Source organism: Alnus glutinosa, chromosome 7 (assembly GCF_958979055.1).
Source record: "Alnus glutinosa chromosome 7, dhAlnGlut1.1, whole genome shotgun sequence".
Lineage (NCBI taxonomy): Eukaryota > Viridiplantae > Streptophyta > Magnoliopsida > Fagales > Betulaceae > Alnus > Alnus glutinosa.
The window spans coordinates 18262078-18282258 of record NC_084892.1 but is presented as its reverse complement, the minus strand read 5'-3'; the positions used below and the strand labels follow the sequence as shown (position 1 = coordinate 18282258).

Below are 20181 nucleotides of genomic sequence, written 5' to 3'. Positions count from 1 at the left end.
AAAAAAAAATCACAAATTTTAATTACAGTGAGATGAAATCAAATGACATAATAAAACAGTAATTAAAAATTAAGAAAAACTTCACTTACACTTTCCAAGCTTGAAGTTACAAAATTTTACGATGTCGATATTTCTTGTTTCAATTTCTTTTAATTTCATCATTTAATTTGGTTAAAATGCTCACGTATTGTATTTTTTATTTTTTAAGTAAAAAAAAATGCATTGGACTCACCCACCCGCCCGCCAGCTGTGGTCACCAGCATTTTTAGAATCTTCACTTTATTTTTTTGAGGTAATTATATTTTTTTTCTATAAACTACTAGCCATTGTCAATATATTTTCATAAACTGATACCCTCACGCATTAAACTATTATTTACATACCAAAATTTTCATTTTGTTGGAGAATATCGTATAGTTTGAAGGGTGTAAGTTAATTTTTTTTTTTTTATAATAATTTATGTATGAGAAAGATAGAGAAAGAGCATGGGAAAAGAAAAAGTTTGTGAGTTAGGTAAAATAGCGGATCCTAATTAGAATAAATAATAATAATAATAATAAAAGTAATAAATCCAAATGTCCTTGGGTGCATAAACTAATTATCAAATAAATACGAGACAAAAAGGTAAAGAAAAAAGAAAAAGTAATAATGAATTTGTCGTTTAACACATTAATAAATTCATTAGTAGAGTTATTGAGCGAGAAAGAAAAGTTGAAGCACGAGACTTTTTCTATAATTGAATGCTAGATTACTCTAGAATGCGTACAACAAAACGTTGGGACCACGTCACCACAACTTGCACCGCCACCCATGATCCACTACTGACCCGTACTACTTTTTTTTTTTTTTAATAATTCAGAATGGATATCATGAGAGGAGGAATTTGGAAACCTTCACACCACACATGAGTCATATGACACATCATTCCCTTCGCGTTATAAAATTAAGAGAAATGATCCTTACACTTATTTCTTACAACAGTTCTACAACAAGCTGATGTAGTGGTAGTATTTTATTATTTTTTTACAAAAAAAAAAAACAAAACAAAAAAAGTAATAAAATATTACTAACCACATCAGTTTGTTGTAAAATTATTGTGAGAAATGAGTGTAGGGATCATTTCTCTAAAATTAAAGGAGTGCATGCAATAACAATTATTTTTTTTGTTAATTAATGACTTTTGTTTTTTAAAGAATTATAGCAGCCCTTTGGATCTAGAATCTCCCTACAAATTCAACTTGGTGTTTTTTTGTCCGACACGACACCTGTGACTGTGAGCCTTTCTTTCGAAAGGTCCACTTTTACTTTTAGGTTGAAAGTTGAAACCGTCATCTCGATCCCAAGGTGAAGCTTCTTTTACCCGATTCATCAACTACGAAAAATCTAATTAGTCGTTGCAAGCCAGTTATCTTTCTAGCTAAAGATGGAGTTGCACGGTAGCTTGATGTTATAAAAAAAAAAATTAAATAAAAAAAATTAAAGAAATTTTAAAAAATATTATTTAAATAAAATAGTGATAATAAATAATTAAAATAGTAAAACTACTGGGAGAATTTTAAAAGAATATCTCACCATAATAAGAAAAAATAATTTTTAACTACTTTAGTCTATACAATTTGATGAGGCTTCTATAAATGTTATTAATTTACGAAAGTGGCGCTGTGAGATAAACCGGTTGAATTGGTAAATAAATAATAATGCAGGAAACTTCAAATAATTGAGAAATGGAGAATAGTTGTGGGCCTCACCTCACCGCCCACAATACAAATCCAGTCAATCCTCCACATTCATCCCATGCCCTTCGTTGCTTCCACCTTTTCCTATGCGTACGGTGCACACGAGCTTTCCGACAAAACACGATCCTTGCAAAAGATACCCCCCCACCTCTCAGAGCCTTTTAAAATCATTCATCAAACTTAATCAATCACCCTCGCCTTCACCAAAAAAAACCCAAAAGCCCAGGAGAGGAAAAAGGGGAAGAGAATCTTTCGTTCTCTTTTCTCTCTTCTCTCTTTCCTCTTCCTTTCAGAGTCTGCCCGCTTCCCTTTGATATCCCAATTATTTTGGGAATCTGGGGCAAGATTTTCTGCTGGGAATGCGGGTAGGTTCGTCTTACATTTTCTTTGCTTGTATATAAATCTTTAGGATCAGGAAAGAACAAAGAAGACCCACTTTGCATCTGTCTGGAGTTGTTGTTGTTGTCGTTGTCTTACTTGGACAACGTTTGTGATTTCTGAGATGGGTTTCTTGGTTGATTCACAAGAGGGTTGTGGAAAGGGAGGTTCATGGGGTGGTGTTAAAAGTTTGATCAGAAGAAAGCAGGTGGATTCTGTTCGTGTCAAGCCACGGGGTCAACAGTTGGCCAAGGAGTTGTCTGTTCTCCATCTAATTGCAATTGGTAATGATTTTGTTCTCTATTCTAATCTTTTTTGATCGGAGGTTTGTGTTTTTTGACTTGTTTTGTTTGCACTTTGGGCCGTCTCTGTTCGTGGGTTTGGAATATCTTACGTATTTTTATCATCTTTATAATTTGAAGCTTGTGTGCTGATGGAGTCTGATTCCTTTGCTTGTATCCTGTCATGGTTTTATGTGTATATTTGTAGTTCTTGTTAAAGTTTTGCCCTAGTTTTTTTTTTTTTCTTAATTTTTTTCATTTCCTTAATCTAGTTTCTTGGACATGTAGTGTCCCTTTTGTCTATAGTTTTTAAATTATATGTATTTCAGCAAGCTCAATTTTCATCCTTTATTAGTGCAGTCTTCTACTTAAAAACTCAGCTTTATATGTGGTTTTCTAATTAATTTTGTAACTGATTTATTTTTGCTTTGTCTATTTAATTGATGGTAATGGCCTTGTGTGGATCAGTACTTTAACCGTATTTGCGCGACACTATTATGCTGAAGACCAGAAATTTTGATGTTCTCTATTGTCTTTATAAGGTTGTATGCTGCTAAATATTTGGGCAATTGAATTCCTAGTTATGTCCTCTCTCTCTCTCTCTCTCTCTGTGGCGCGCGCGTCTCGCACCATAAATTTTCAACTAAGTTGGTGAACTCCTACTTAATCCACTTTTTAGACTGTAATTCATCTGCTTTAACATTTCATGGTTTTGTTCATAGCTTACTATTGAATTCTTATACAATATTATTAGGAGTTGGCTCAACAATTGGAGCTGGAGTCTATATTCTTGTGGGAACTGTTGCTAGAGAGCATTCTGGACCGGCCCTTACAATTTCCTTTCTAATAGCTGGAATAGCAGCTGCTCTTTCAGCCTTTTGCTATGCAGAGCTTGCAAGTCGTTGTCCATCTGCTGGGAGTGCCTATCACTATTCATACATATGTGTTGGAGAATGGTATTTCTTACAGCTTGAATAATTTAAGTGGTGTTTTGTTAGCATTTCGAAGATTCCTCTCTTGCTTTTCTTGAAAAGGAATGTGTGTATATATTTATTCCATTTTATACTGTGATAAATGTTTTACAGATAGTTTCCTCGGTAAAAAATTTCAGTCTTTAAACTTGTATTTTTTTAAAAATTAGTTTCTTAGAATAGAAAAATCTGGAGTTGTTGGTTCCTGGATTTATTACATGATTTGTGTAAATAAGTGTTCTCTACTTGAAAATTTTGACATGCCTTCAGTTGGTGATTTTTTACTTTGGATTGTCATTGTGCACAGTGTGGCTTGGTTGATTGGTTGGGCCATGATACTGGAATATACAATAGGTGGCGCAGCTGTTGCTCGTGGCATATCCCCAAATCTGGTGCATTATATTTCTCTCTCTTTAATGTGTTTCATTCTCAACTTGTGGTTGTTTTTTCTAATTTCTACTAAGCTGAAATTGGTTCGTCTTGCATTTATATTCTAGTAGTCTTCAGTGTAAATATCTGTTCTCTAAGTGATTTACTTCCAGCTCAGTTATTGATTCCCGTAGCCATGTGGGGAACTTTTCTGAGAGGCTAGGCAATCAATAGTGGTGGGCAATGCGTACATGAAATCAATTCAATAATAGCGAAATAAAACGTGGAAAGTGATGCTATTGATGTTCTTTTCTATTGCAAAGGAAAAAAAAATAAAAAAAAATAAAGCTTGAAAATAGGAAGCTTATTTGTATTATGATATCTATTCATATGACTAGATTTATAATATTAGACATACACTCAAACATTCATTGTGCATTCTAGCATCATTAGCTTAGTTGTTGAGATTCCTGAAGTCTTGAAAATCCAAACTCTGAAGCATGTGCAAATTGCTTGAAATGAAATACTTTCAAAATGAATAAGCCCCTACAAGAGTCACTGGATATAATGTTGTTTCGATTTATCATTTTAAATTTACATTAGAAAGAGAAGTTGGCCGTTGCATTTTCTCTATGGTCGGGTCTAACCCACATGGAGTACATGGTCGATCAAGTATACCACTATGACAAGACATGCATGTAATGATGCTTTAGCCTTTTCTTTTGTTTTTTTCCCACTTGTTTCTTGAATTTAAGGATTTCACTTGCTTGTATGACAATTATGTATGGCAAGAATTGGAGGATGTTCCTTTGTTTCTTTTCTAAATTCTAGTTACAGAGTACACAAGATTAGTTTGCTTAATTGTTGACCATGAATATTTTATTGTTTTGTTTCTTTTTCTAGGCATTGTTTTTTGGAGGTGGGGATAATGTGCCAGCCTTTTTAGCCCGTCAATATATTCCTGGGCTTGATATTATGGTTGACCCATGTGCAGCAGTTCTAGTATTTATTGTTACTGCACTATTATGCGCTGGAATCAAGGAGGTAAATATTTATCTTGTTCTGATTCTTTTCTATTGTTCCTATTGATTAAAATGCTCCAAACATATTTCCTCTCATTTGATAAGTATTTTCTTTGTCATCTTTAATTTGAACACTTAAATTTTGCAGAGCACACGGGCACAAGTTATTGTCACTACAGCAAATGTATGTGCCATGACTTTTATCATAATAGCTGGTGCTTATTTGGGATTCAAGTCTGGATGGGTTGGATATGAACTTCCAACAGGGTACTTCCTCTCCCTGCATGTATATTCACCCTGATTTGATTGATTTCTTAAATTGAGTTTTACTTCTCTCTTCCACACCCCCCCCCCCCCCCCCCCCCCCCAACCCCTCTTTCTCACCTAATTGATTGCTGTGATAGGTATTTTCCCTTTGGGGTCGATGGGATGCTTGCTGGTTCTGCGACGGTCTTCTTTGCATATATAGGTTTTGATTCAGTTGCCAGCACTGCCGAGGAGGTAGACATGGGTTGCTGTTTTTTGTTATTTGTTGTGCCATTTGTGATGCAGACATAGAATGCTTTGATAGCAAATTAATGTCAGATCTCTAGAGATTCAGCACTATATTTCATGTTTAAGGATTTAGGGATTGTTGTGTTACCAAAAAAGATTCTATTTTGAAGGAATTTAAGGGCCATTTGGCATAAAAACAATGAATTGAAGGATAAAAAGAGAAGCAACAACCTGGGAGATCACACATAGGAAGGAGAAGGCAATCACATCCTCAGCTTAAGAAAATTGCTAGAATTTTCAATCTCTGAATTTTAACAGATTAAATAAAAACCTTAGTATAGGTTATTCCTAATCCCTTTATTTATTTTTTTATTTTTTACAATGAGGCAGGGTTTATTAAGTATGAAAGTGAAGGATCAATTAAACCAAGTAAGAAACGACTAAAGCAATATAGAAAATGACTCCAAAGCATAAAAGAAGACTTATGGGCCTCTTTTACAGCCCTTTCCAGAAATCTAGGAATCACTAGATCATTACTACTTTAGTAAAACTTACATAAAACTGAATTAGGAGCAACATATCCTAGACAAACAACAAAATAAGATTTGATTCAACTAGGACTACCTAAGCAAGGTCCAAGAGAGCTCTCCAACAACTGAATTTGTAAATTAAGGCTTGAACATTGGAACCAGCTTTGCCTTGCTGCTTGTAAGTCTTTACAGGGGCTGTCTGTGATGTTCCCTGTCAATCTGCTTAGGTCTATGTGATTATAGAAATGTCATCTGTATAGGGATTTAATAACTTAAGGGAAAATTTGAGCTTTACAATCAACTCATCGTTGACTCAACAGGTGAAGAATCCTCAACGAGATTTGCCACTTGGGATAGGTGCTGCATTGTTTCTTTGTTGTACGTTATATATGATGGTCTCTGTCATAATTGTTGGTTTAGTACCTTATTATGCGATGAATCCTGACACCCCCATCTCCTCCGCTTTTGCTAGTCATGGGATGCAATGGGCAGTGTAAGTGTACAATTTTGTTAAATTTCTTGGTGCATTCAATTCATAATAAAGTTTGTCTAGTAAATTGTTTGTTGCAGCTTGAAAAATCATTATTTTTGCTTGTGATTGCAGTTACATAATAACTATTGGAGCTGTCACTGCTCTCTGCTCAACATTGATGGGTTCCATTCTTCCTCAGGTATGTAAATGAGATCGTCTTGGTGTCTATATAGTATCAGAGATTTTCAATTGACTGTATTTATAATTGAATGCATTTATAATTGACATGGTTGAATGCGGCAACATTATAGTTGGAATTAAGATCTATAACTTGTTTTGGGTGAATTGTTAAGTATTTAATGTACTTTTTATCCATGTTCTGGATTCTTTACATTCTAGATCCCTAGTACAAGTAATTGAAAACTTGTAAACATGGTTTCTGTGATCAGAATATGTAACACAACATGGTTATGGATGTGTTAGACATTCTTACTGTCAAATCAGCAATATTGCACGCTTGAAAAAGGACGGACATACGTTTTATTGTTTCCACTTCCACTTACAACTTGAGGTTTAAGAAGAAAAACGCCAACAAATTTAAACCTGATTTAGGAAGAAATTTTATGATATTAATGATGTGCACCGATACCAATGAATCGTTAGTTACCAAAAGGTGCGAAGATATCAATCATAGTGCCGATCAAGTAACCAAGATTTTGTTTCCTTCTTTTTCTTTTTTTGACTTGTAAGTTGCACGTGCACTCACTTGAGCCCACAACCTCATTCTCTACCTATATGAGTGCATTTGAGTTGGAGCTCATTATGTAGCCAACTGACAGATTGTTACCAATATATAGGTGCATGGTTGTGTGGAACTTCGGTGACAATGAAGCAATCACGTGTATTACATGCAATAAATAATCTTTTTTTCTTACATCATAAGCAAGAATGTGAGGGGGCTAAACTACCTGCTATGATTTATTTCTTCCGCCTATTCTGGATGATGTGGTCCTGAAGGGTTGATTAATTCCAGAATCATATCCTATGGTTATTACAGGATCAGTAAATTTCTTCATAGTATTTCTAATTGTGATCGTGATTGCAGCTGCATAAGCCTGATAAAGCCGCTTCATATTTATATTCCTATTTTGTAGAAACAATTGGCACAAAATCAACGAATTTTTTTACTATAAGTTTGTATTATGTCTCTGACACACTTTGCTATTGATGTTTAGAAGAATAGTGTTATGACTTTGGCAGTTGTCTTTGTTTCCATTTAGGATTGCCAAGGTGCAGTGTGCTTGATTTAAAAGCTATGCACATGAGCAATTGATTTAGGACAATATAGGAACCTGTCTGGGTTCGTTTATTTAGAAGTGGCAAGTGTTAAGGGAGAATTATGACTTTAGGATATGGCATTTTAGAGGAAAGGGTTATAGGTTTTAAGTCTGAATATGGTTAGAATCTGATGGGATTTTGGAGGCAAAAATTTCAAGAATAGTTAAGAAATGTTGTAGGAATTTCTTGAAAGCATATCAAGAGTTTTAAGGCTGGCCATAATGGATTAATTGATGGCTTGAGGTGAGGGAATATTGTCATTGTAATTGTTGCATTTACTTTTATCCCATCCCTTTCTTTTTATTTCTTGTATTTCTTGTGTATTTTACTCTTAAGTCGCACCTACTAGGGTTCTGCTCCTTTCTGCTGGTTTATGTTCCTATACATTTTGGTGCTTCTCACAAATGAGGATTTCTTTTTCCTCCAGCCTGCTGAGATATGTCTTTCATCTTTCTGTGTTTTCAGCCACGGATTCTGATGGCTATGGCTAGAGATGGATTGTTGCCGAAATTTTTCTCAGATGTGAACAAACACACCCAAGTTCCTCTGAAGGGGACAATAGTGACTGGGATTGGTTCTGCAATCTTGGCATTCTTGATGGATGTTTCACAGCTGGCAGGGATGGTGAGTAGTAACTAGGATCTAATGCTGTTGCATGGTGGGGCTGATGACCTCTTATCCTAATATGAACTTCAAAATATTGATGAAAGTCTAATAAGTGCTTTGTCCTTGTGGTTTACTCAATCGGTTCTATGTGCATCAGGGTGGAACCACTCACTGATCATAAGTGCATGACATTTATTACACATATTACTGGCCATCTCTAGAATATGGATCATCTTCTTGTTGAAACCAAATATTACATTTCTTGGAGGGGCCAAACCAATGGTGATGGTCCAAACAACATCTTGTGTGTGTGTGGTGATTAGTTACCATGATTTTCTTGTTCTCTTTTCTCCTTCTAGCTAGGTGTTCTCTCATGTATATTTCTTGTGTGTCTAGAGATGCCTTACGCTTTTAATGATATCTTGATTGCTTACAAAAAATTTTTTTTTTTTTTTTGGGGGGGTGTATTTATTAGTCACATTTGTGTGATACCCTAAAAGGACTATTCATAATTAATGCTCCCCTGTATTGTTTAGATCGCCTAGATTGACCTAGTACATACCTAATGTGAGGTTCAATACATGCCTACAATGCCCTCACACAATACAATCTATACAAGTCAGAGTATTACAATCTCCCTACTCAAATCCCTAAATTCTTTTCAATGACCTTGTTGTGACGCAGTGCTTGAGTTACATGGCCTTACCAAGTTGGATGTACTAACGACATATGCTCAATACTTTAAAAGGACAATTGACAATTAGAATTTCCAAAAATCACTTATACTGCCTAGATCAATCTAATACAACTAGAACTTCATGATGTGGGACTTGGTACATGCCCGCACAATGCCCTAATTCAAATTGGGGTTTTGCAGCCAATAATCTTTGCCTATTTTAAAAAGGCATAATCTAGAGCACCCTTTCCTAGGCTGGCCCCATTGACTGGACTTGCTGGGCTCCTGTGATTAGTCGAAGAATGTAAAATCTGGAAATGCTTACCATTCTAAAGCATGATAATAATGATTCCATTCTATGCTGAGTTGTTGATAGCTGTCTTTGATATGCAGGTCAGCGTGGGTACACTTCTTGCATTCACCATGGTAGCAATATCCGTATTGATACTCAGATATGTCCCACCAGATGAGGTGCCATTGCCTTCCTCTCTTCGGGATTCAATTGATTCAGTGTCATTGCAATATGGTAAGAGTACCCGGGATGTTAATGGAGAAGACTCTAAGGTTAATGTTGCCACTTCTAAGGATAGTGCTAAACCTTTACTTGGCAAAGAGGATAAGTCTGCTGAATATCCGCTTATTGCAAAACAGCTGTTTCAAGGCAACTGTACGTTACCTGCTCTCAGTTCTTACTTAAGCATGGTTTTTGTCATATGCAATGCATATTTTCATTAAGTTGACACCCTGTCATCCCCTGTATCAATCTTTGGCATCTATTGGAGTCAACCTGAAATCCTTTAGTCTGAAAAATACATTTTTAATCTTTTCAAGTTTGAATATTCCTGCATCTGTTTTTATTTAAACAATCAGAATACCATTTTTTGTTGGGTTAATGAAAGTTTATGCACCTGGTGTCTAATTAACATTTTGAATTCACTTCTCTTGCATTTGGAAGCAAAATTTCTTCTCTCTTGTTTTCTATCACAAGTACTTTTATGTGATAAAAATTCCATATGGCTTCATGAACTCAATTCATATTAAATGAATAGGAAAACACTTCTGTTAATTAAATTACTACTGATATCTGGGGACTGGGGAAGCCTGACTAGTAGAGGCATACCTGTAGTAGAACCCACATAACGTTATTGCGTTACTTTCTGTCATCAAGCTGCTTTAGTGCTTATTTTTTTCTCCTGTGCATCAATTGTTGCAGATATGTTAAACGATGAAAGTAGGCGGAAAATTGCTGGTTGGACCATAATGTTCACGTGTGTTGGGGTTCTTCTTCTTACATATGCAGCTTCAAATTTGGGTCTTCCCAGGTGGGTTTAACTGCATATTATCTTAGTACATTAGCTTCACTGACAACGGAATTTTGTGGGTACAGTATCGAATTCCCAATGCTTCCTGTAGATGTGAAATCTAGAGAAAATGGTTTACTTTCTGTCGGGTTGATACCATTTGTACTAGATGTTTAAGCTATTGGGCTCCAGCACTTCTTTCATTCATGGGCCAAAGACATGAGGCTTTTAATCATGGGAACGTCTTTGGATTTTAATGCATGATCTCCTAATCTCCTGGTTCATGATAATAAGATAGCAGGTGTCCAGAAAGCTTAAATTACTAGGAAATGGTAAATTTGATCAATTTTAATGTTTCTCAATGATTTTGAGAGAGAGAGGGAGAGAGGGAGGGAGATCAATGAAGTTTAAGTCTGACTCATACAAATAAAAAAAGATAAGAATTGTTTTGCATTTATGCCAATGACGATTCACTTCCCCATCTCCATCCCCACTTTTCTTCATAAACATCTTGTATGTGGTCTGGGTTTTATTTTTATTTTTTTAGTCATTTACAGCATTGTTTATTTGAATAGCAGATTTCTTCGGTTCACATTATGTGGAGTTGGTGGTACTCTTCTTCTATCTGGGCTGGTTGTGCTGACCTGTATAGAGCAGGATGATGCGAGGCACAGCTTTGGGCATGCAGGAGGTATGCTCACCACTATAACTTGTGCAGTTGATTATCTATCATGATTTTCTTGTCTTTTTGCTCCTACTAGATATGTGGCTTCTCTTGTATACTTTGTGAGGCATGGTTCCTAGTCAATTGAGCTATCCCTTAGGGACTTAAAATAGTATCCATCTATAGATAACATGTCTCAAATATGACTTCTCTTAGTCTATTAGACATTTATCCCCAATATAGTAGGAAATGGGACAAATTGAAGAACTTTAGCTATGATCCTGTGTTGGATGTCATGGAAAGACACACACTAATACACATTGGAATACACCCTTCAGGCTTTAAAGCAACGCCTACTCTGAGATGCCGAGTTTTATTTGAAATTAATTCTTTGATTTGGTTTACTATTGATTTACCAAGCATATACGTGGGACTGATATGTTAAGCTTTTGGGTAAGTTACAATTTCTCCCCTCACCCCCCACCCCCAAACAACCCATTCTCAAATGACCTCTAAACTTGCCCCTTGTGTAAAAATTGGCCGTTATTTGGGATGGAAATCGTTAGTACGTGCCTTGCACATGCGCTTTCACCAAATTGTCCTTAAAAATAAATTGACATAGATAACACAAGGTGGCCGTGCGGCACCCCCTTTGAATAGATAGGGGTGGCTGCGCGGCCATCCCTTTTAATAGATGGGGGTGGCCACACGACCAACACTCTGAATTGGTAGGGGTGGTTGCGTGGCCACCCCTCTAAACAAGTAGGGTGGCCGGCGACCACCCTATCTAAATAGGTGAGGGTGGCCATTTGTTATGTTTGGGGGTGGCTATGCAACCACCCCCTCCGAACAAGTAGCCACCCCTTTGAACAGATGGAGGTGACTGCATGGCCATTCCCCCTGTAATGGTGCGGCCACCCCTCTGAATAGATAATGGTGACTATACGATCACTTACTCTATTATGGCTCGGCGACCCCTTTGAAAAGATGACTGTGGCCGCGTGACCACCCCCTTTGAATAGGTGAGGGGTGGTCGTGCAACCACCTTTCTAAAAAGGTAGGAGAGGGTTGGCCGTGTGACGTCCCACATCGCCTGGGAATGGGGGATGTGCTTATATGTATAAACGCACCTTTCTTGATACAACGTGTTTTAAAGCCGTGATGACCATGAACCTATCAGAATTCCGCAGTTAAGCGTGCTTCTGCGAGAGTAGTTCCGGGATGAGTGACCTCTTGGGAAGTCTGGTTCAGGGGATCCAAAAGCGGACAATATTGTGTCATTGGGTGTGGGTCGTTACAGGCTGCATAATCACCCCTCATAACAAGTGGGGTGACATCGCGGTTGTTCCTCTGAACAGACGTGTCACTTGTTTTTAAGTGAGGGCAATTTGGTAACTCATACGAACATGTCTATTCAAAGGGGAGGTTGCCCCTGTGAACAAATGTTGTGTTAGAGATTTTTTTTTTTGGAATTGAAGGCAAATATGCAAAGCATGTGCTAACGTGCCACTGCCGCCCCTCTGAATAATGTTGTGTGAGTTTTGTCCTAAGTCAAGGCAATTTGGTAACTTAGACGCACTTGCAAAGCACGTGTTAACGTCTTTTATTCCAAATAATGGTGAATTTTGACACGAGGTAACTTGAAATGTTGTGGTAGTTTATAGACCCGAGTTGCATTGAGTGCAGTTTAGAGCTCAACTTGAGAATGGGGTGGTTTTTTTTTTTTTTTTTAAGAAAAAGGGGGGGTGGGAGAATGTAATCTACGTTAAGGGCATGTTTGATATGTGGAATAGACCCCTGAAATGGTTATTCTCCTAAATAAAGGAATAGTTATTCCTCTAAAAAATGAAAGGAATAGTTATTCCTGAAAGAATAGATTGTGTTTTCCACAAAAAAAAAAAAAAAAAAAAAACCCGTATTATCATTTTTTTTAAAACCCAAATGAATGAATTATATGGGTGGCTGGTGGTACGGCCACCCCCGATAGCATTGAGGGTTTTCACGGCCACCACCGGTGTTCTGTGAGGGTGGCTGGCCACCCATAGAATTTTTAATTTTATATATATTGTCATTCAATAAGTTGTACCAAATGTAAAATGTCGTTTAATTATTTATTATTTGTTAGCTTAAATAAGTTGCCTATACATTGCATATAACTTGATATAGAGTCAATTTTTCCTCTTTTACTTCGGTGATGATATAATGATCTCTTTTCAGGTTTTCTCTGTCCATTTGTGCCGCTGCTACCTATTGCTTGCATTCTCATCAATGTCTACTTACTGCTTAATCTTGGGTGAGTAGCTGGTCAACTTACACCTTCAAGTTCTCTTGTAGTAGGTTTTCTTTATTGTGGATTTATTTTGACCCTATTGAGAATAAGTTGAATTCATCCTGAAACTGTTTTAAAGATTTTATTGGTAGCAAAATCAACCAAATTGAAGAAAGCTGATTCACTTTTTCAGATTGGGAGGCCACTTCCCAGGGACAAATTGCTCTCTTAGTCTAACTGATCTTCACAACAGCAACGATGTTCTCTCTTTTTGGCAGTATATAATTCTGTATTGAAACAAGTGAAACCCCATGTGCCATATGTGTTGATAGGATTTATCTTTTTATGACCTATAGCAGATTAGTGTAGAATGAGTGGAAACATTACAAGTAAAGCATTAGATTAAGTTTTATGAGGAAAGTGTTAGTTCAAACGCTATATTGCATATGAGTCGGTCTAAATAAGTAAATAAAGAAAAGCGATAAGGAAAACAAGAGCAAGAAGTAAATGAAAGGCTCATTTGTGTTTGCACATTTTGTTTATAGTCTAATGACTGAACCATCGTATTGTGTTTGGTTTTTCTAATGTTTATTATGATTATTTTTTGTCAGAGCTGCGACCTGGGCCCGTGTTTCTGTGTGGTTGATAATTGGAGTGCTTGTTTATGCATTTTACGGCCGAAAACACAGCTCGCTGAAGGATGCAATCTATGTGCCAGCAGCTCACGCTGATGAAATCTATCGTGGCCCGGTGAGCGTTTTGGTTTAACCTCTGTGAAGAGAATGCATCTTCTGCCCATGTATCATTTATCTTATGTTATAGAAAAACCTCTTTGTTATATGTCCTATCCTTTTAAAAGTCTTAGGCCTCTATTCTTTTCCTTCTCATTGTTCATTGTTTGTAATATTATCAGTCCTCGGTTTGTATAATAGGCTTGTTCGAACATTGTAAATAGTTTGCAAATGAAGCCCCCTTGATAGGATTTACATTGCATGGAAAGCCACCCCCCCAAAACACCCTCTCTCCAAAAGATGAAAAAGATGGAAGGGTAAAAAGAGATGGGGGTGGGGTGGTTAGAATAATTCTTATGGAATAATGAATACTTCTAATTTGATATTATTGTCAATACATTTATGGGCTCTACTTTGTATGAAGTGAACAATTTTTTATAGTTCTAAATAGTGGCCAAGCTAGGGTTTTGTCCTTGGGAGGGTCGGACTAATAAATAATAAAATAATAAAACCCTAAACGCTATATATATTCAAGCAAGATTCTTTATATATTAATATTGTCTTAAAACTAAAGGGGGTGTACAGAAGTATATCCTGTCTAACTTGGTTATAGATATATACTTGTTAACAAACACAAAATTCATAAATTTAATATCACAATGGGATTAAGCGATGTTTAGAATAGAAATAAATATAGATAATTTTTCAATAATAACTCTAAAAGAAGAAAAATACAATCTGGGCTTGACAAAAATCTCATTGCCTGAAAACAAATTTCCTTGTAGTTTTGCCTTGCCGAAATGGAAGGTTGTGTGTGCTGTGGCCTGTGCAGACCAAGAAGAACAAACAAAATAAAATAATAATAAAAAAAAAAAAAGAAAAAAAAAAGAAAAAAAAAAAAGAAAAAAAAGAGAGAAGAAAGTGCTGTGCAGACCCTAGACGGGAGAGGATCATTTTTTAAAACAAGTGTCAATATGGGCAGTGCAAACCGAAGGACGAGATTAGAAAGAAGGAGAAAACTGCATACAACAGACATTGCTCCGTTTGTTTGGATGCAAAATGTTTTTGTTTGAGGTTGGTTTTTTATTTTTCGGTTTTTGATACGACCAGCGGCCAAGCTAGAGTTTTAGACTTTTAGTTATGAGGGTTATGATAAAAAAAAAAAAAAAAAAAAAGTAAACAAAAATTTATTAAAAAAAAAAAAAAATGAAAGTAACGAAATAAATAAACATCCAATAACCATTCTAGATTAAAACCACACCATGCTTTTCAATTTGTTTTTTTTTTTTTAAAAAAAAAAAAAATTTATGGTTAACTAGTGATTAGGTCATTTTGTTGATATGATCAGAGTATAACAACATGATGGCTTGGGGCCCAAAACACCATGTTTTCCCATTTTCTTTTTTTAAATGCCCATATAATCCTTAAAATTTACATTTTACCCCCCCAAATTTTTAATTATTATTTTTTTTTTTTCAATGTTATCCTCGAAACTTCAAATGCTAATTTCACTCCTAAATATGATTTTTGAATTTAGTTTCTATCATCGGGATGGTAATTAAAATTTTTTGTTCTGAAGCAAAGATCTACTAACAAATTTGCTAAATTTATCTCGAAATGAGCTCGTTTCGAATTTGATTGAAGTTCAATGGAATTATTGTTGTTCTTTTTAATCTCAGCCAACTACAATTATATATTTAATATATTTAAAATAGGTAACAAAAACTATATTTAATTTACTTGACAAATATAATGAAAAAAGACAAAAGTCACCTTACCCTACTCTCACATTTCAAGACTCACTCTAATAACCCAAAAAAAAAAAAAAAAAAAATAAAAATACACGCACGCATATCAGTACTATAATGAAACGTTGTGCTTAAAAGGTGCAATAGTAAAATGTTGCGTTTAAAATTTCAATAGTCTTCTATGTGATTTTTAAACGCTCTAATTCTCTTCCCTGTTAGCCTCTATTTAAAGCTATCTATGAAATTATGAAATATCATTTTCACTTGCCTCATTAGAAATGAGTATCAAGATGATGTAAAACTTATTCATTAGTATCCGTAGCATTTCTTTTTATTAATTATTTTGATCATCTCCAATGAATAAGTTTCACATCATCTTTGTACTAATTTCTTGGTAAAAGATTTTGTACCTTTAACATTTCTTATTCTAATTTGATCCCTACGTATAATTCTAAAACTTTGGTATTGTTATTTCTCGAGTGTGACAAAGTGCATAAATATATTGAGTGAGAGGGAATAATAAGCAAGGATGGGGGACATCAAGACCTAAAAAGTCCACGTGGTGGCCGACTTTAAGTCATCATATCCAATCAAATATGTCTAAAGCAAAATAATGTTAAATATGAAGCTTCTTAGTTCCATGTGGTATGGTATATGTATACATTGATCTCAAAAAAGACAATAAAAGGCCAAAGAGGAAGATGTTAGAAAATCCCAAGCCATTTATTTAAACATTAAAAGTCATACAAACAAAAAACGTACCACTTGTAAGTACTTTAAGAAATCAAAAGAACAAATCATATAAAATCTATATCAAAGATATCATACACCCTTGTTTTTGTTTTCAAAAATTGTCAATTTGATTTTTTTAAGCTTGGTAAGCACATCTTTGATATCGACTCTATCATGTGGTAACTCTTCAGAACACCTTAAGCCTAATTCCATGATGGATGAAAGAACACCTTGTGTGATAGTGACATCTCTTCCATTTTCTGTTTTCAATAAACCGTCATCCACAACTTCCATCATTCTGTCAGGAAGTGATGCGTTTATCCATTGCCTCAAAGTTAATTCTCTTACAAACATGTCGTCAGTAGGTTTCTTCCTTGTGATCATCTCCAACAATATTATACCGTAGCTATAAATGTCGCCTTTGATGGACACTTTTCCTTCAAAACCATACTCTATCCGATGCTCGCAATTGTGAAAAAGGCCTTAAGTTAGTAACTCAATTTAGAAATAATAATAATAATAAGAAGGAATTAAGTTGTTCACATCTCTCGTCAAAAAAGTCAAAAGTACGTACTTACATATAGAAATATATTACATATATATCTATACATGCATTCATTATATCCATATATTCTACCATTTAATGATATATGTTTGTACTAGACTCCATAAAAAGTAAATATAATTATGCTAGAAACCACATTTGATAAGTCCATATAGTTTATCTGCTGACCTTTGTTGTTTGGAATAGTTGTTACGCGTAATACATAACAAGATCAATGTTCATTGTTTTTTTTTTTTTTTTTTTTTGGTAATTATTTTCACAAATAAATATGGCTTTGCATGGTCAAAATAGGTTGTCTCAACCCAAACTTAAATAGATCTTCATACTTGCATATACATTTGTGTGTTTGATTGACTTTGAATTAATTTGGTATGGCCTACGAAACTTATCAACAAAACCAAACTTTTTCTTGTCAATTTTAGAGCAATTGTTCCAATACGTACGTTGTGTATTCTCAGTGGCCATAAAATGGGTGTGGAGTGAACAAGAAGCATAGAACGTAATTGTCTTTTATACAAATATTTCTTATAACATATTTTAGAATAATTAGCAACTGAAGCATAAGAGGAATAAATAGGTAATTTATTGTTAATACATATCATATGAATATAAGGCCTATATAAAAGTGAATTATAGAAAAATTACATATACATTGGTATTCTTGGAAAGCAACTATTGTTGTTCTTGATATTAGCCACTAGTAGATAGCCTCTTAGCAATAAAATAAGTAAAGGTGAATTCATGTACCTGGTGCGATGTAGCCAAGTGTACCAAGAGTTTTGGTTTGTGTAGAATCCTTGTTTTCGATCAAAATCTTGGCAATGCCAAAGTCACTCACGTGTGCAACCATGTCCTCATCTACAAGGATATTGGTTGGCTTCAAATCACAATGCCACCACAGATTCTGATAGACCGTGGTGGAGATAGTCCAACGCTGATGCAACATCAACCATAATGTTTACTCTTTCAAGAAGATTCAAGCAATAGTTATATGAGTATAACCACCTTTCAAGGCTACCCTTCGACATGTATTGCAGTACTAAAGCTCTAAACTCGGGGTTGGAGCATGTACTTATGACCTTCACAAGATTTCTATGCCGGACTGTCCGTAACACCTTGCATTCTGCATCAAAAATTTTGAAAGCACTCGGCAATTGCAAATTTAGAACTTTAACAGCAACAATTGTCCCATCAAACAGCATCCCTTTGTACACAGAACCAAAACCTCCAGCTCCAAGCAAGTTGCTTTCACAAAAGTTGTTTGTCCCTTGGCAAAGCTCTTGATAAGATATCATTCTATGCTCCAGTAGAGGCAATGTATTAAATAAACTTGGAACCCGCATTTTAATTTCTCGATGTCTTCTCAGAATATAAACCAATGCTAGACAAATTATAATTGAAGCAATGGCAGGAAGAAAATATTTGAGCAGACTCTGTTTCACATTTGATCCTTTGGAGCTTGGGCTTGGACAAGGTTGAACTCCAAAAATCGGATTCCCACATAGTGCTTTGTTTCCTAAAAATGATTTAGCTGTGAAGTTTGTAAAAGGGCCACTAGATGGAATCTCTCCCCGTAGCTTGTTGAAAGACACATTCAAATACTTGAGATGTGAAAGTGCCTCAAGAGACTGAGGAATTGCACCAAATAGATCATTATAAGAGAGATCTAAGATATCCAATCCTTTCAAGTCTCTAAAAGATTGTGGGATTTCTCCTTGAAATGAGTTCTCTGACAAGTTAAGATAATTTAGACTTTGAAAAGTTCCAATAATTTTTGGAATATTTCCAGTAATTTGGTTCTGAGATAAATCCATGCGTTCAATAGCATCCAATTTTTGCATGTTTGGAGACAAATATCCACCAAGGAAATTCGATGATAGATCCAAAAATAATAGATTCTCAATGCTCCATAAATTGAATGGTATTGGTGATTCCAACCTATTAGAACTTAGGTATAGCTTTTGCAGAAAACTAAGATTTGAAATGCAATTTGGGATAGATCCAGAGATTTGGTTATTCGAGAGATCTAACTCGCCTAAGTTCTTTAGCTGACATATGTCTTATGGAATGAACCCTTCAAGTTTATTGTCACCAAGAAATAATCTTTGTAACCTCTCCAATCCCCCAATCGTGGATGGTATGTTTCCAGACAAATTATTAGCGGCCAGGACAAGGAAGGTCAAGCCTTTTAAGGAACCAATACTGATAGGAATATGACCATTTATTTTGCTTTGGAGCAGATAAATGGTGTTAAGGGTGGTCGAAAAGTTTTCAATAGAATCTGGAAGAGTAATATCCAAGGGATTGTTGACTATGGACAGTGTTTTCAAAAATCTGCAATTAGATAAAGATGAAAGGAAATTAAGCTCTCCAGGCTCTCCTGTTAGCTTATTGTTATTCAAACTAAGATTTTGGAGGTACTTCAAGTGTCCAAGACTTTTTGGTATTGGTCCAGATAGTATGTTTGAACTAAAATCTAGTAGGACGAGCCTGGAACAATTTGAAAGATAGGATGGGATAGGACCACTAAATTTGTTGCTACCAAAATATAGAGATTCAAGAGTGGGGCAGGAAAATCCAGAATCTGAAGGAAGATTTCCAGATAGGGAATTATTTGTCAAGGCAACAACTTGTAGAGAGGACATGTTGAAAAGGTTTTGGGGGATTGACCCTGTGAGATAATTGTGTTCAAAATTCAATATTGACAGATTTGGAAGCCGCCACAAATCACTCGGAATGCTTCCTGTAATGTTGTTGTGGCTAATGTCGAACAAAATCAACCTCGACAAGTTACTTATGGTCGGAGGTATACTACCGATCAAATTGTTACCTCCAAGATATACCTTTTCAACATTTTCTAACCTCCCAAAATTTTGTGGAACACTCCCATCAAATTGATTGGATGATAGGGATAAGAGTAGAAGCTCTCCACAGTAATTCATTGTGAAGGGAGTGGACCGCTGAATTCGTTGTACAAAATGCCAAGCTCTTGAAGATTAGGACAGTGGCTGCAGAGATCCATTGGAAGAGTTCCTGAGATGTGATTTTTTGTAAGACCAATTATGATTAGAGAGGATATGTTAAAGATTACCAAAGGAAATGGGCCAGTGAGGTTGTTGAATTGCAAATCCAAGGACTCTAATGACGACATATTGCCGAGGGACGATGGAACTGCACCCACAAGATGGTTCCTACTAAGAGCTATTGATCGAAGCTTCCAACAATTATTTATAGTTGGAGGAATACTGCCTTCCAATTGGTTGTATGACAACCAGAGTATTCTCAAGTGATGTAGAC

General features: G+C 35.6%; 2 protein-coding genes and 1 pseudogene across 2 annotated transcripts; 1 reads left to right on the top strand and 2 right to left on the bottom strand.

Annotated features, from left to right (window-relative positions):
• Positions 1-1837: 1837 nt before the first annotated feature.
• LOC133872452 (cationic amino acid transporter 2, vacuolar) lies at positions 1838-14262 on the top strand. Its single transcript, XM_062309956.1, has 14 exons — positions 1838-2398; positions 3150-3351; positions 3674-3758; positions 4639-4779; positions 4906-5024; positions 5162-5258; positions 6103-6275; positions 6387-6453; positions 8058-8216; positions 9268-9541; positions 10088-10196; positions 10754-10866; positions 13057-13132; positions 13720-14262. Exons 1-14 carry the CDS (start codon positions 2239-2241, stop codon positions 13874-13876), a joined length of 1932 nt encoding a protein of 643 aa, XP_062165940.1. The 5' UTR covers positions 1838-2238; the 3' UTR covers positions 13877-14262.
• A 3337-nt stretch (positions 14263-17599) lies between these two features.
• Positions 17600-18725, bottom strand: LOC133873288 (probable LRR receptor-like serine/threonine-protein kinase At3g47570; annotated as a pseudogene).
• Positions 18726-18944: 219 nt separating this feature from the next.
• On the bottom strand, positions 18945-19826 carry LOC133873287 (putative receptor-like protein kinase At3g47110). The gene has a single exon (XM_062311009.1). The coding sequence runs from the start codon at positions 19824-19826 to the stop codon at positions 18945-18947; it is 882 nt and encodes a 293-aa protein (XP_062166993.1).
• Between the last annotated feature and the right edge of the window lie 355 nt (positions 19827-20181).